The 16,712-nt window shown below is 34.5% G+C and overlaps 1 protein-coding gene across 2 annotated transcripts in view; it reads left to right on the forward strand.

The window, feature by feature from the left end:
* Nucleotides 1-16,712, forward strand: part of LOC136041082 (vitellogenin receptor Yl-like) — a gene marked incomplete at its 3' end in the record, with an annotated part of 238,165 nt that overhangs the window by 56,227 nt on the left and 165,226 nt on the right. For both annotated transcript variants that reach the window (XM_065725635.1, XM_065725636.1), the window contains 3 exon segments: nt 1,432-1,540; nt 2,485-2,622; nt 6,090-6,200. In XM_065725635.1, coding sequence (XP_065581707.1) covers nt 1,432-1,540; nt 2,485-2,622; nt 6,090-6,200 — 358 coding nt within the window.

The following is a 16,712-nucleotide window of genomic DNA, read 5'->3' on the forward strand; positions in this document are numbered from 1 at the left end:
TTTTATTGAATTTCAGACTGTTTTCAAGTCATGCTTCTCCCCGGTGTAAAATTTACCCTGGAAAATTACACTCGAAAACTGTCCTCCCACAAAAAATCCCCTCGTGGGAAATCCTCCCTTAGAAAGCTTAGCCCCTCTCCCAAGAAAAAAATCCGTAAACATTTATGAGAAGTGGAGTAACAAGCAAAACAAAAAGAAAACGGGATTTTTCAGGTATCCCGACAACACTCAAGAAGTGAATTTAGGTTAATCATAATGAATTATACCAAAATATGATGCAAATATAAAACTTGAGTAACAAAATTATGGAAACTACAACAGAGAATTATGGAATACAGGCCACCCAGAACTCATGGTATATTAAATACCAAATCTAGCCAAATCTATATAATAAATATTTATTAAAATATCCCTAAGCTAATTATCTCCGAATGAAGACAGATAAACTAGTTTTACTCAGATTAAGAACTTGAATGCGGTCGGGATAACTGACAAGTATCAAAAAACGTAACAAAAACTTATGCATAAACAAACACAATTAATGAACAGCCATGCAAATCTGCCGGTGGTAGTTTGAAACGTCTCTGCCTTAGCTTTAAACCCTAAGCTTTAAGATTGTCAATGTTGACAGTCGGTAATCAACTGTAATATAAACTTTTTTAATATACGTCGCTTCCCAAAATGTCAAAAAAACGCTCATCTAGAATTTTACAAGTTATTTTTTTCAAACAGTTCGTGGTAACAAACTCTAAGTAAGGCGCGACTCGGTGCAATAGCAACCGAAACTCTAAAAAAACGGAATTTCATATCAATGTATATTTTAAAAGAATTGGCTTGATATGCTGATTCCAAATATATAAGTTTTATTAGGCTTAGTCTTGCCCCCTGATAGCTACAAGCCTGAGGAATTTTGCCTGATTTTCGAAACAGGGAGGAAATGCCCCCTAATAGTCAAGGGATCTTAATGGAAATCACACCATCAGATTCAGCACATTCGAGCACCCTCTGCAGAAGTTTCCAGCTCACATCTGCAAAATGTGGAATTTTTTTTAATTTTTGGTAGGAGAAAGATCACGGATGCCTTTTTTTCTCAGGAGTTATTGCATCGAACCAATAGTCCTAGTCTATCGGAAAAAGCCTCATTCGAATGATAATTGGAAGTTCTGGTGCCCTTTTTAAATGATCAAAAAGATCGGAGGGCGACTAGCCCCCTCCCGCCACCCTCTTTTCCTCAAAGTCGTCTGAGATGAAGAGCCTAACATAGGTGCTATAACAGATAAGTACCGAGCTAAATACGAAAAACACTATAACTTATAGTCAATAATGCACCCCTGTGTGCAAGTGTAAATTTTCGAAATTTGAGCATTTTGCTGATATCGAGCATTTGACGTTTGAGAAGCTGCTTAATAAAAACTAAATTTGTTTCTATAGGTATGTGAAGGAGAAGGAACATTCTCATGTGGCAATCACTGTATTAGAGCCGAATGGGTATGTGATGGTACACAAGATTGCAGCGATGGGAGTGACGAAAAGGACTGTGGTAAGTTTAATGTTAGTGTTTACAACTACAATATTCGAAATAAACCAAATCATAAATGGTATTCCGCATTTTAGAGCCTAACCAAACGTTAAAATTTGTCAATCCTAGTTACAAAAAATGTAAGTTCCAGCTTCTTCCTCTTCGGTTTCAGGTTACGTTTGTCGCCCTAAGGTCACCTGTAATTTGACTCACAAAAAGACATTAGCTTAATCATGCCTTACAAGAAGTAGTATTGAACATAAGCTGCTCAGATTCCAGGTTTATGACCCCCCCCCAAAAAAAAAGAAGAAGAAGAAAAGGTAGCGCTTTTCGCTATTTTAACGGACAAAATGGGAATTCTTGTCGATACCTGTGTCCACGAGTTATAATTAAATTTAAATTTAATTAATGAAGGAGAATTAATTTCTAATTAAATTTAATCAAGAAGAATTTGCTTTTGTGAATTTTAACATAAAGCTTCGAAAAACAACTTAAAATCATTTTAGCTAAATAACCTATTTTTCAGTAATACAATTTTTTACTTTTTTTATTGTTTACATTAATGTTATGTTAATCAAATAACAGAGCTAGATTCATTCAAGGACCCTGACACTCAAATTCTAAAAATATGTAATACGCAAACCTTTCAGGGGGTCCTCCGAATAACTCAAATAATTAGGATAAAGTATTATATTTTGGCCACCATCACTGCCATCTTTGATGTGTGACGTCTAATGTGAAAACCATCTACTTGACTGTTGAATATGTTCTTGAAAGGAAGAGTGCTCTCCATGTGCAGAGTGTGTTTTAGTCATGCAGGTTGTTGCCATTATATTCCATCAAGGATGGTATTTAACCATAAGACCGTGGTAAATCTTGGTATTAGAGATTATACCGTGGTAGTATGGTCCAAAATTTCGTTACTTTATTCAGCCAAAATTAAAAGTTATCTTTCATTCTTACAGCCTTACTTGATACATTTGGGAAATGTTCGGCTGAGCACGGGTTCTTTGGTTGCCAAGATGGAAAATGCCTTTCGCCAGACAAAGTTTGCAATGGCATCAAAGACTGCACCGGTGGTGAAGATGAAGGGGCTCTTTGTTGTAAGTTCATTTTGTCATTATTATAATACACAGGATATTGAAAATTTTCCAAAGATCTCCCACCAGAACTGCACTGACAAGCAGAACTACAGAAAAGTCTAGATGGTTGCAAGCGAACTGTACTTTTTGTATTCTGTTTACATACATTCTCTGAGAACCCCTCTTAAATCTTAGTAACATAGCACTATCATTGTGTCACTTGATACCGCTTTTATTGCAGTGCCATTCAGATAAGTGCCGGAAATATGGAGTTTCATTGATGTGTCTAGGATTGCATAGCTACCACTGATGAGTTTAAAGTTCATTCTTAAATCAAGTTCTTATCAAGCAATCAACAATGTAAGGTTCCAAATTGGCATGTTCATGTACTCTTACATTTACATAGCTTGCCGGCTCGTAATTCTAATTAATTAGATTGGTCGGCCAGAATCAAAGCACAAGCCCTAGAAAAAATAACTTATGTAGCAATTATGTATATATTATACACACATATATATATATATATATATATATATATATATATATATATATATATATATATATATATATATATATAGCAATAATAAATAATAATAATTTTAAATCAGTATAAAAACGCTATCAAATAATTTGCTGTGAATAAAGCTAATTAAAAAATTCAAATAGCTAAGGGCGGTTAACTGACCGGTTAACTTGACGAAGTAAAATTCTTTAGATTCTAATCCAAAATGTCTACAGCAGAAAAGGCCCCAGAAGTAGTGGAGGAAATCGAGACTAAAAAGAAAGGGATTAAGAGAGGTGCCGAGGGGCGCCATCAACGAATATGTTGACGGCGCCAATCCAAAATGCAACGCTTGCTTGGTATATCTAGCTTGAATCATTTCCTATTCTTTTACTATGAAAACGTTAGCAAAGATTGTGATAGCCAAGGTGTATTGTGAAGGTACTCAGTGTGAATTGCCATATAAAAAACTAGTTTGCTCGTCGCTTAAGATACCCGTCGATACGATTTTAAACAGTAGAGGATTATAAGCCACTCATGTCCCAAATACGGACCTTTTTTTCTACGGGGCTGAGGGATTTCAGCAGAGAAGAGAAAAGGTAAATGGGTTAATTATATAGACAATGGGAAACATCGTAGGAAAAATAGTAAAATTTTTGCGACTTTTTGGGGGTATGGACCTTAAACGTCATCCACGCGTAAAAATCTTTAGGTTGACTTGACAATACTGGATCCGTTAAGAGGTTGTATTAACAGTGTAAAATCCTGACTAATTTCTAAAGTTATCATTGTTCTCTAGGATTTATAAAGGCGTGTTTACCGTTTTCTAATGATATGTCTCAGTAAAAGTGTCTAGCTTGTTGATTTAGATTTATCTAAGCACGCAAATGCTCATAATTGACCGTGGGCTACATAATCATACGAGAGCGACCATTTATGATTTCATATTCTCTTCCAAAATATCACGCTCTTGTCACCTCACAAATTCGCGTTTTCGGGTTAAATTTCTCAATTCTCTGTAAATAAACTAAATTTCCTGTTTTATTTTTCCTGGAGGGAGGGGGTAAAAATAAACATTAGCCTGGGAATAGACTAATTATCTGTCCATGAAAAATCAGCAATTTATGAAGAAATCATAATAATGTTGGGAATGCCTCCTGTCAACTGGGTAAATCCTCGATTACACATAACTGATCCTCGTTAAAGGATGCTCAGTCAGATTTACGATTATTTTTTTCCTCGTCTTTTGCCATCAAATATAATTGCTTGTTGCCAATAAAACTTTTTTCAAACAATTTTTCGCTGGCTCGTGCCTGTTATGACCTGTCAGCTGCCTTCGCATTGATATCAAGAAAAAGTAATGAATGAGGTGGGTTCAATGAAAAAGATAGCCATCACTGCCCAGTGTCAGCTTTCAATGTTTTTGCTTGGAGTCCCACCCTTTAGATATTATGTGCAGACAAAGTGCAGACAAATATGTCTGCACGGTTCTTTTTTTGGTTTTGGTAAGGTGGCCGTTTTGATTTCTTTCTTATGTTAGCCTTCATTTTAGCATATTTTCCTTTCTTGCACAGATTAAAAATGTGCTTGAGCTATATTTAAGACTAGACTAAAAGTTTCCAGTATTTTGTTAAATATGAATAGGCTTTTTGATATATCTTAGGAATTTTGTTGTAATTTAGTAGCATAAGTTGCTAACTCCTGTAGAATTTCTAAGAAATTGTTGAAATGTTTTCAGAAGTACATTTAGGTGTGACGATATTGCACTTTGGCAAATTTTTCTATAACCCGACCCAACTATTTTGGTTAAGATGAATAATAGTCTTCCAGACTAATTTCATCCAACTCAATTTATTGATACAATGTGAATAATTTTATTTCAAAATTCTAGTTAGCTTTAACTATTTGATTTTATCTTTTTAATATAAATTGTAATGTAGTTAGATAAACAGAACCTTCAGAGTTCAGATTCATTGGTTAAATTCCAGTGCCTATTAATATTCGAATTTTGATCTACACAGCAGCTATTTGCGTTAAAATGTTAGGTAAAGGCCTAGATTAGGGACTATTTGAGAAGGAAATATGTTTAGAAAGCAATTCCTATACTGTTTGAGCTATATTTAAGGCTAGACTAAAAATTTCTGCCATAGTAAGGATTGAGTTTTATTATTTTGTTAAATATGAATAGGCTTTTCGAAATATCCTAGGGTTTTTGTTGTAATTTTGAAGCTTAAGTTACTAACTCTTTTAGAATTTCCTAGGAAATTGTTGAAAGATTTTCAAAAGTACATTTTGCTATGACGACATTGCACTTTGGGAAAATTTTGGATAAAGTATTATTTCTTTGACAAATTCTATATTTCTAATTTGTTAAATGTGAATAAGCATTTGTTTGCTTAAACTATCAAAAATTTTCATTTACTATTTACCGTTTCGATTTAAACTATACAACAGAATTAAGATGAAAAGATATGATTATCAACAATGGCTGTAACCTAGGAAAAGACGGACAATAAGAATAAACACATTTATTGCAAAAGAATTGAAGATTATTATTTAGGGTTAAAAAATTCATTAAATTTAATCCAGAATATAGCTCGTGAATGATATTAAGTTCTAATTAAGATTTATGTATATTTTTTGTATTCTAAATTCTATATTATTTAATAAATTTTATAAATTTTTTTTAAATGTTTGATTCATATTTCATATTTTATTACCCATTTTTTATTCCAAAACCCTCTGCCCATTATTTCATTCTTTTCATTCAAAAAAGTTAGCAATCTTCAGAAATTTGATGCCACTTCCGTTCAAGTTTCGAGCTGAAAACATGTTAAATGTTGCAGGCATTAGCTTGCTTCAGGTCATAGACCCTCGATATTCTTATAAAGCTTTATATTTACATTTTAATTCATTTGTTCTCGGGACTCTTCAATGCTCCCCGTTCACTCCCCTCAAAACAAATTTTTTATTTCGTTTTTTTTAGCTCAGAATTGTACATCACACTGTTCTCATGGTTGTATGAAGACCCCATCAGGAGCAAGGTGTACTTGCAGAAAAGGATTTACTTTGAAACACAATAATTCTACTTGCCAAGGTAATTGCTTGTCTTGTATTATGCTCCATTAATTGCAGAGGACCAATGAGACCCACTTGTAAAAATTTTCAAACTCAGTCATTTTATTTGGCTTGATTTCCTGTTTAAATCTCAGACTTTGTGGAGATAATGTCTTGTATTTGATGAACTATTTATGTTTTTTGTTGGAGAATGTATCTTATACAAAACCAAGCCAGAATTTAGAAGGGAGGGAATTTGCAATATGCTCCAACATAAATGTTTCTACTAAAAACAACCTACTGCAGCACCAAGATGACTGATGCCATCAAAGCTGCAGATGTTCCCCTCCAATTGAACCTATTAAAAGCATTACTCTTTACCCTGAACATTAAATTTCAGTTTAATTTAAGTCCTCCCTTATGATCTCTTTCCATTCCTCTAATGGATGACCTAATTTGTGTTTGGCCCCAGATGAACGGGTCAAAGAGCACAATCTTTGACAAGCTGTAATATTTCGCCTGTAAAGCGTAACCTATCCATCTTGACCTTTCTTTCATTATAGCCCTAGAATGTGGGATCGAAACATATTTTGGTAGAACTCTCTGTTTGATATATGGTCAGTCAAACGAGACAGCAAGACTACTTTTAGAATATTCTTCTGAGTAAACCTATGTGTTAACTTTCAAGCCTATTCTTGCCAACTCTCTCAAAAATTTCGAAAATGTATTCTTAAGTTTTTATTCTCAATTCTCTTAATCTCAATTATAGTCAATTCTTGCACTAGCTCCAAAATAAAAATTCAGTTTTAAATCTCAACTATTTCAAGTCCTCTTCTGAAAGAGATTTATTTAGAATTTTAAATCATTTCTTTACATTTAGATACATTTTTAAAGATGGTAAAAACTATGAATATTAGCTTTTTACAGTTTTTATATTAGATTTTTAGTTTTTGAATTTTTAGCCTAAATAACCTAAATCCAAAAGCCACCCAAATCTCAATTACTAAAACCTAAGAAAATTACCAAATTTGCAAAGTTCTTTGTAGCTTATTTGTGAAATTCTGCAATTTGGCTGAAAATAGAGGTGAATAAAAAGTAACTAAAGACAATGTTGGTTTTTATAAAAGTTTTTAAATGAGAAATCTTAAATGAAAATTTTAAAATAATGCAAAATCCAAGTGGATAAAATCCAGGAAAATTTGCTAAAGATGGCTATTTTTCCATAGATTATTTATGAAACTTCATAGTGTGGTTGAAAACACAGTTCGTTAAAAGGCAATTGCAGTAAAGTGGTATGTTATGAACCTCTTTTGTACCTAAAATTATAATCCTAAAAGAAACTGAATCCAAATGGTCAAAACTTAGAAAAAGATTGCCAGGCTTTGCTATTATCTTGTAATTCTTTATGAGGCAGTCAAGAAGATGTTTAAAAAAGGGGACTAGAAATTAAGTAAAACAATGTCGTCCATTATTAGTTTCGCTTAAACAAGAAAACAAAATTGGCAAATTACTTTTGAATAAACTTTGAAATTTTAAGTTGTTTTTGGACAACTCTTTCCTTATCTTTTAAAACTACGACTATCCAAAAGAAGTTTTAAATAAGAAGTATAGGAAAGGGAATGAACATTAGATTTTGTGGAAACACAATAGTAATATCTTTTATTTCTAATTTTAAATAAATTTCAGACAGCACTTCCACTATAACGTTAAGTGATGGTTTTCAAAAATCTGTATTTACGAAACAAAAAAAAAATCTTGCCATTCAATAGATAACTTTTCAGAAACCAATTTGACTAATCCCAATGCTAATATTGGGACGCAAATGTTTGTTCTTGAAAGATATTACTCTTGGATATTTTTCGGAAACACAAATGCATAGTCCCATTTTATAGCCCAAAGTTATTGCTAACTTATAACCAAATGCTAAAACTGGGACCCAAATGTTGATACTCGAAAAGAAGTTACTCTCAGATTTTCTTTGAAAACATAAATGTACGAATATACACGTATTCTATAGCCCAATGTTATAGCTAACTTATAGCCAAATGTATTACTAGGACCCCAGTTTTGATACTCGAAAATAAGTTAATCTAGGATATTCTTTGAAAACATGAGTGTACGAATATACTCCTATTTTAAAGCCCAGTGTTATAGCTAACTTATATTATCAGATATTCTTTAAAAAAAAAAGAATATATACACCTACTTCATATCCAAATCTTATATTCAATGTGTAGCCCAATGCTATTATTGGGACTAAAGTGTTGGTACTCAAAAATACGTCACTCTTGGATATTGCTCGAAAACAAAAATGTATAACCTACTTCTATTTTATAGTTCAATGTTATAGCTAATTCATAGCCCAATGTTAGTATTGGTACCCAAATCTTGGCACTTGAAAAGAAGTTATTCTTGGATATTGCACAAAAACACAAATATATGCTAAAATATTTTAACATAAATCTTCATTTTTAGATCAAGAAATTGAAAGTAATCAATAATCTAAACAGTGGCAATTATCGTCTAGGTTTCAACTGGTATCCTTCCTGGAATTGCTTGTCTTTTAATCAAACTGACCACCTTACAGTCGAATCTTTGATAAAGACTCATAGAACGTCTTATCAGTTACCACATCCACCAAAGGAGGCACAAATTAAGAATCAATGGTAGCAAGTGGTATTTGACCCCTACATTTTTCACCTCTTAAATTTAGAAAAATACTCTTCTTAAAAGACCTGGTTTTCTCATTAAAAATAACTTTATTGAGTATTTTCATTGTACAAAATCGAAAAAACAACAAGATTGCCCTCTTAGATTTTGTGAAACACAATTACCCCCCCCCTCCTTGTATTTTTTGAATTGCTGTCGCTTAGACTTCCCGTTCCCGTCAGATTTTCAGCTTTGGTAGTATTTAATGTTGATTGGAGCTTTTCTGTGTTCATATTTAGTACCCTGTCCAAAACAAAACCCTCATTTGAGGTCTATTTATCTTTATGTTTTGGAAAAAGATTCATCTGTCAGTTAATTCCTTCTCTTGTCCCCTATTCACTACCATGGCGACAAATTAACTGGCAATAGTCTCTGACTGATAGAGTTTCCTTCCTTTGTCAGTTTATTTTTACATCTGCTGGTTTTGTAGCAATATCCGTTTTATTGTCTTCAATTTATCGTCTGCAGACTTAGATCTTTTATGATTTCGGAGAACTGTGAAAATATAATCAGCAAAAATATATTGAAAGTGCTAGCCAACGCTCTGAGGAAAGATTGCTTCCTCTTTCGATTTTTTTCTGTCTTCTTTTCGAGTTTAATGTCGATGAATCACAAAGCCTGATTTTTTAGAAACTTATTTTCAAACAGTTCGTGGTAACGAACTGTAGTAAGGAGCGACCCGGCTCAATAGTAACCAAAACTCTAAAAAATGGGATTTTGATACCAATAGCTACATCAAAAGAATCACATTTTTATGCTGATTTTAAATATATAAGTTTCATCAAGTTTAATCTTACCCACCAAAAGTTAAGAGCCTGAGAAAATTTGCCTTATTTTAGAAAATAGAGGGAAACAACCCCAAAAAGTCGTAGAATCTTAACAAAAATCGCACCATCAGATTCAGCGTATTAGAGAACCCTATTGTAGAAGTTTCAAGCTCCTATCTACAAAAATGTGGAATTTTGTATTTTTTGCCAGAAGGCAGACCACGGATGCAGTGTTTATTATTTTTATTTTTTTTTTTCCAGGGGTGATCGTATCAACCCAGTGGTCCGAGAATCTTGCGAGATGGCTCATTCTAACGGAAATGAAAAGTTATAGTGTCCTTTTTAACTGACCAAAAAAATTGGAGGGCACCTAGGCCCCCTCCCACGCTAATTATTTTCCCAAAGTCACCGGATCAAAATTCTGAGACAGCCATTTTATTCAGCCTAGTCAAAAACCTTATAACTATGTCTTTGGGGACGACTTAATCCCCCACAGTCCCCATGGGAGGGGCCACAAGTTACAAACTTTGACCAGTGCTTACATACAGTAATGGTTATTTGGAAGAGTACAGACGTTTTCTGGGGGATTTTTAGGCTGAGGCGGGGGTTGAGAAGAGGGGGATATGTTGTGGGAACTTTCCTCGGAGGAAGTTGTCATGGGGGAAGAAAAGTTTCATGAAGGGAGAGCAGGATTTTCAAGCATTATTAAAAAAACAGTGAAAAAATAAATATGAAAAAGTTTTTTCAACTGAAAGTAAGGAGAAGCATTAAAGCTTAAAACGAACAGAAATTATTACGTCTATGATGGGCTCACCTCCTCCTAATACCTCGCTCTTTACGCTAAAGCATTCTTAGTAATTTCAACTATTTATTCTGCGACTTTTGTGATTCAGAGGTCATTCTTAAGAAATTGGGACAAGATTTAAGCTTTATTGTAAAGAGTGAGGTACTGACGAGGGGGTAAATCCCGTCATATACGTAATAAAAACATGAGAATACAGAAGTTCGTTATGTAAGCTAAATTGTAAGTTACGTATATCTTTTACTAATAAACATTCGTAAAAAATTAGAAGTTCTAGTTGCCTTTTTAAGTAACCAAAAAATCGGAGGGCAACTAGGCCTCCTCCCCCGCTCCTTTTTTCTCAAAATCACTCGATCAAAACTACGAGAAAGCCAATTAGCCAAAAACATAAATATAGAAATTTCGTTTTAATTATTCATCTGCGGAGAGCCAATTTCAAAACATGCATTTGATTCAAAAACGTTCAGAAATTAAATAAAAAAACAATTTTTTGCCTCGCTCTTTACGCTAAAGTTTTTTACTGTTTTAAAAAGTGGAATTAAGAGAAAGAGTCAAACTTTAGCGTAAAGAGCGGGGCGTTGATGAGGAAGTAGCCCTTTCACATACGAAGTAATTTCTGTTCGTTTTTAGTTTTAATGTCGCTCCTTACTTCTCGTTAAAAAATAAACTCGTTTTTTTTATTTAATCATAAAAAAAGACAAAGAATGAAAACGGCTTTGACTACCTTCCGGACGGTATTATGAATTAAAAGGAGATTTAAGGTGAGCTGCGGTTTTGTTGATTAGGCTGTCGACCAAAGGAGGTCTTCAGTTTGAGTCTGGAGCTAACTTGGCGACATTGAAAGGGGGTTGGTGCTTGAAGGAAGGGGGACACTCTCTTTAACTTTGCCAGTCAGATTTAGAAATAATCGAGGAAGAAAACAAAATGATGGAAGTTGTCGAGGAAACATATCATCAATTCAATTCAATTCAATTCAATTTATTTATAACCCATCTACAAAAAGAGGACGGAACGCCCTTAAGATGGAGTAATAAGAGAAAAAAAAAGGTACAAATAAATACAAATCAACACAATCAAACAATTAAATAAGTAATGCTGACCATGGGTGAGACACTATCGACATAGAAGAACGAAAATCATGAAGCCTTTTATCAATAATAGATGTAGGAGAAACTAGGCGGAATTTGTTCACTAAGTAACTATTTCTAGTCCAAGGAGGGTAACTGAGAAGGAATTTAGCATAACGAAAATATACTCTGCGAACAGATAGTTTCTGAGGTTCACTAAAAAACTGCCAAATCGGACAAAGAGAAAGGAGATGAGGTACAACTAGGCTATTATAAATTTTCGCAAGATTTAATTTATCAATATGTTTAATATTAGATGCAATTGAAGCATAAGCAATTCTCAGTTTTTTCTTCAAAAGTTCAAGGGATAAATTCACAGTTTCTTTCATATTTTTTCCAATAGGCATTCCAAGGTAAACTAATTTTTGAGAAAGGGGGACATGAACATTAGCTAAAGATAAAAAAATAGGGCCATTTGTCTCTTTAAAATTGAAAGCTACAACAGCAGTTTTATCATTGAAAGAAAGCCCAATATTTTTAAATTCATTATAAAGCTGATTAAACGCGTTTTCACATCCACTAAAAGTACGGCTTAGATTCAAAACGTCATCTGCAAAAGTTATTAAAGACAAGTTAAATCCACGGTGAATACAACTAAAATTAACAGAATTTTGGGCATTTAAAACAGAGTTATTAAATAAAGAAGGTGAGGTAAGGCCACCTTGACGGACTCCTTTCAAAATATTAAAAAGGGAAGATCCCCCCTTTAACTTCGCCTTAAGGTGATGGTACATACAGAAGGCACTTCACTATATAAAAATTTACCCCTCTTTTATACGCTTCAAATAAAACTTGGGAAAAAATACAAGAGTCGAAAGCACGAGCAACATCTAAAGCACAAAGGATAATATGGGATCTACTTCTTTCTGCATCAGCAAGAACATTCATTAAAGCAAAAAGGGCATGCTCCCGGCTGATACCTTTTTGGTAACCAAACTGGTGGGGTGGGACATAACATTTAGAAACAATTTCATCCAAAATAACTGACTCAAACAATTTAAAAATAGTACAAGAAACTGTTATAGGTCGGAACGAATCACACGAAGTAAAATCCTTTTTGCCTTTTTTCGGGATAGGGGTTATTTGACCAACTGTAAATTGATAAGGAACAACTCCGTTTTCAATAGACATTTGAAAAAGTAGAGATAAATGATTAAAAAGAAGAGCACTTGCATAATCAAAATGTCTGGCAGTAATTCCATCAAATCCCGCAGAATTTCTTTTCTTTAGTTTTTGACAATAAAACGATACATCACTTGGCTTAATAATAAATGTCGAGGGTTCGTGTTTCTTCAGACAAGTACTTAATTCTTTTTCAAATTTTGACTCAAGAGCAGGATCGGGAGAAGAAAACTCGTGCTTATAATAATTTATCCACTCAGGCTCAGGAATATTATTTGCACTAATGTGTTCACAAGGGCGTTCAAATTTTTTCCAGAGCTTCGAAGGGTTCTCTGCAATTTTATGAGCGTTTTTCTCAATAAGATCAACCTTATGTTTTCTTAACACTTTAGCAAAAAAACATTTAGAACGTAGCCGCAGACCATTTATAGTCCCAGACTTAGGCCTGCCGCAATCCCTCCAAATATTCAGCCAAATTTTAGAAGACTCGCACGCAGAAATAAGGGAAGGGTTTTTTGACCAACCCTGAACTTGAGAGCCTTTCCTAATACGCTTGCACGGGACAGCTGAAGCTTCAGCACACTTTAATGCATGGTTAATTTCAGCTAGATAGGTGGTAAGTCCGATGGCTATTTCTTTTTCACTAAGGCCAGAGCGCGTGCACAACAAATGAAAGGGCACCTTTATTTTATTTAATATTCTGTCACATTCAAAACGAAACATCTCGCGGTTAACTTCTTTCCAGTCTTTTATATAAAACCACTTTTTATCTGGCTATTTAGGGGCATGAAATGAAGCATTTATTTTCAACTTTATTGGAAGGTGATCCGAATAAAAGCCATCACAAATTACCTCGACAGTTTCACAGGGGAAAGATGCAATAAAATGATCAAGGTTAGAAGTCGCTGACAGGACACCAATAAACGTGAAAGTTTCTGTTTTGTCAGCAACTGAGTAGGAAGGGGGGAGGGAATTCAGAAGGAGTTGGGTTCTTGGCGATGAACTGTCTGTTAAGTCACAATTAAAGTCTCCTGCAATCAAAACTCGAGCATTTGGATGCTTTGAAACTCCCTTCACAAAACTCGCTAGCTTTTTGCAAGCATTTATGAATTTATTCTCTGATTGCGAAGAGCAGTAATTAGTTGGCAGGTAAACGTTTATACAGATTAGGCCCGAAAATTCGGCAGCAATGAAATGGTCATTCGACTCAAGGAGATTGACGGGAAATTGTGAAATAATAGCTAATCCGCCTGAAGGTCGGCCATGGCTCTTATTCATTTTCGCTGGGTGAAATAAGAGATAAGAATTCTGTGAAATGCTGAGTAAATTTTTCCTTTCATGAGACAAAAAATGTTCTTGCAGAAAAATTATTTCATTTGTACTTAAAAGTCCAGAGAGGACTAGGCCTTTGTCAACCACTTTGCCATTGATATTCCATGATAAGAGACTTAAGGCTCGAGCCATTATGCTGACTTAACTTTACTTAAAAGTCCTTGGGCGACTGGACATTTGAAGCTGTAACAGGGATGATCCTGTTATTTGCACAATGCACACTTCTTGGGCCTTTGACAAGGAGATGTTTTGGAGCTTGAATGACCATGGTCACCGCAGACTGCGCAAATAGCTTCATTTTTGCAGCTACTGGATATATGTCCGTAAGCTTGACACTTGAAACATCTTACCGGGAGGGAGAGATACTCAGCCACTTTGATCCTCTCATAATCTATGACTGGGGGATTTTTTATGGCATTCATAAGATCAACTTTGGTTTCAAATTTCAATCGAAACGAGTGGGTGTTGCCAATCTGTCTTGAACTGACACATTTAGGAATCAGTGCGCGAAGTTCATCGTCATTTATATTGCTGGGGACAAATCGAGCAATACCGAGGTGAGAGGGGCTCCTGATTGTTGCAGAAAGAGATTTATCACCGTTCTGAAAGACCCCGACAAGAGTTTCTGCATCAGCCTTGCTAGCTGTAACAACTCGCCAATTATCTTTTCTGGGCTGAACTTCGACAATTTTAGAGCACTCTCTGCCACACATTTTTTGCAAAAAGTCTTTCCTCAAATCGGACTTCGTGAGGTCAGAGGGCGAATTCTTGAGTACCACTGCATATGAGGGCTTTGTTTCAGTAACTGTAGGAACAATCGAGGGGGCGGGAGGGTCCTTATTCATGAAATTGTCTAGCTTATTACAAACTTCTGTAACTTTTCTGGTGATTACCGCAGCTATCTCACCAGGACAGATAGGGACTTCGTCAGGTTCAACTATCACAAAGACTGGCAGCTCAACGTTACGTTGCTCACAAAGTTCAAGTACCTTTAACATTTCGTTAATATTGTCTTCGGCACTTTTTTTAATTGACACTCTATTGGTGTAGTGAGCAGAAGACCACAGTATCTCCTTAGCCTTGATTATATCGTCCTTTGTAAAAAACTCGCATGCTTTACGACTTATCTCGTCACTCTTATTTCCAGCTTTTCGAGCACGATTTAAAAAGTTCAAAATCGCATTCCAAACTAATTTCTCCGACATGGCTATTGCAGATAATATGTCATTGAAATATATTCAAGTTCTTAAGTCCTTGTACGAAAATCTCTTTGCTTAATAAATCACTAAGTCCCAAGGGAATTTGCACTCAAATACCAAAACTATCAATAAGCCAACAAATGAAAATAATCCGATTATGAATGATGTTTTAATAAATGTCTATAGGGAAATCAGACCAGCTTGAGCTCACTGTATTAATAGGTTATATCCAAAATAAGGTGTTTACCAAGCAAACTCTCAAATAAGACTGTCTTCTTAACCGATAAACTCCTACTAGCTCCTAAACTCCTACTCCTAACTCCTACTAAACTCCTACTCAGCAATCTGCTGTAGCTGATCTACGATGGTACAATTTAAAGACTTTGCCTTCCAGCCAAGTAGCTCAACTCCAAGAGTTAGGGACCCTGTTCCCTAATGTTCCCTATACGTTCATGGAGGAACTTATAATTTGTCACAGTTCTTAACAATGATTCCGCCTATAAAACTTTTTCATTTTTTTTATTGCGTAAAATAATCATTACGGTAGAGGATGAATTTTTGGGCACATATTTGAATTTTAGCACGGTTGCAAAATCTTTGATTTTGCTTCTCATGATGATTGGCGAATTCAAGCTTACAAACTATATAGGCACATGTAAACTTTTAATTTCTTCCTAACATTAAGATTCATTGGGAAACCCCGTGAGGCGACACTTTTATTAACCGTTTACATATTTTGGTTGTCAGCAGACATCATATAAAAAGTTTGCAATAATTTCGATTTGTCTAGCGAAACACGAGTTAGATGGCTCGATTTCAGGAGCCATCGATCACACAATTGGTGGTAGCAAACGATAATTTAAAGATTGACTTTGCCGACTACTAACTGAAGCTCCAAAAATGAAATTTTGATAACAATAGATACATAAAAAGAATTGGCTTTGAATACTGATTAAATAAAAAAAATAGTTTTTTTAACTGAATACTTTCAGTTAATTGAAACTTAAAACGAACAGAAATTACTCCGTAAAAGAAATGAGTTGTCCCCTCCGCAATCCCTCGCTCTTTACGCTAAAGTTTTCAATTGTTTGAAAAAGTAGAATTGTGGCAAAGAGTCTAACTTTAGAGTAAACAGCGAGGGCTTGCGGAGGGGACAACTCATTTCATATACGGAGTAATTTCTGTTCGTTTTAAGTTTCAATGTCGCTCCTTACTTTCATTTAAAAAAACTAGTTTTTTTAACTGAATTAATGCATGTTTGATTTTGGCTCTCTGCACATAAATTATTAAAATGAAATTTGCAAATTAATTCTTTGTTTTGGCTAAATGGGTTTCTGTCAGTTTTGATCAGACGATTTTGAGAAATAAGGTGTGGGGAAGGAGGCCTAGTTGCCCTCCAATTTTTCGGTTGCTTAAAAAGGCAACTAGAACTTTTAATTTTTAACGAGCTTTTTTATTAGTAAAAAATATACGTAACTTAAGAATTAACTTACG

This window comes from Artemia franciscana, chromosome 21, assembly GCF_032884065.1.
Source record: "Artemia franciscana chromosome 21, ASM3288406v1, whole genome shotgun sequence".
Classification (NCBI taxonomy): Eukaryota; Metazoa; Arthropoda; class Branchiopoda; order Anostraca; family Artemiidae; genus Artemia; species Artemia franciscana.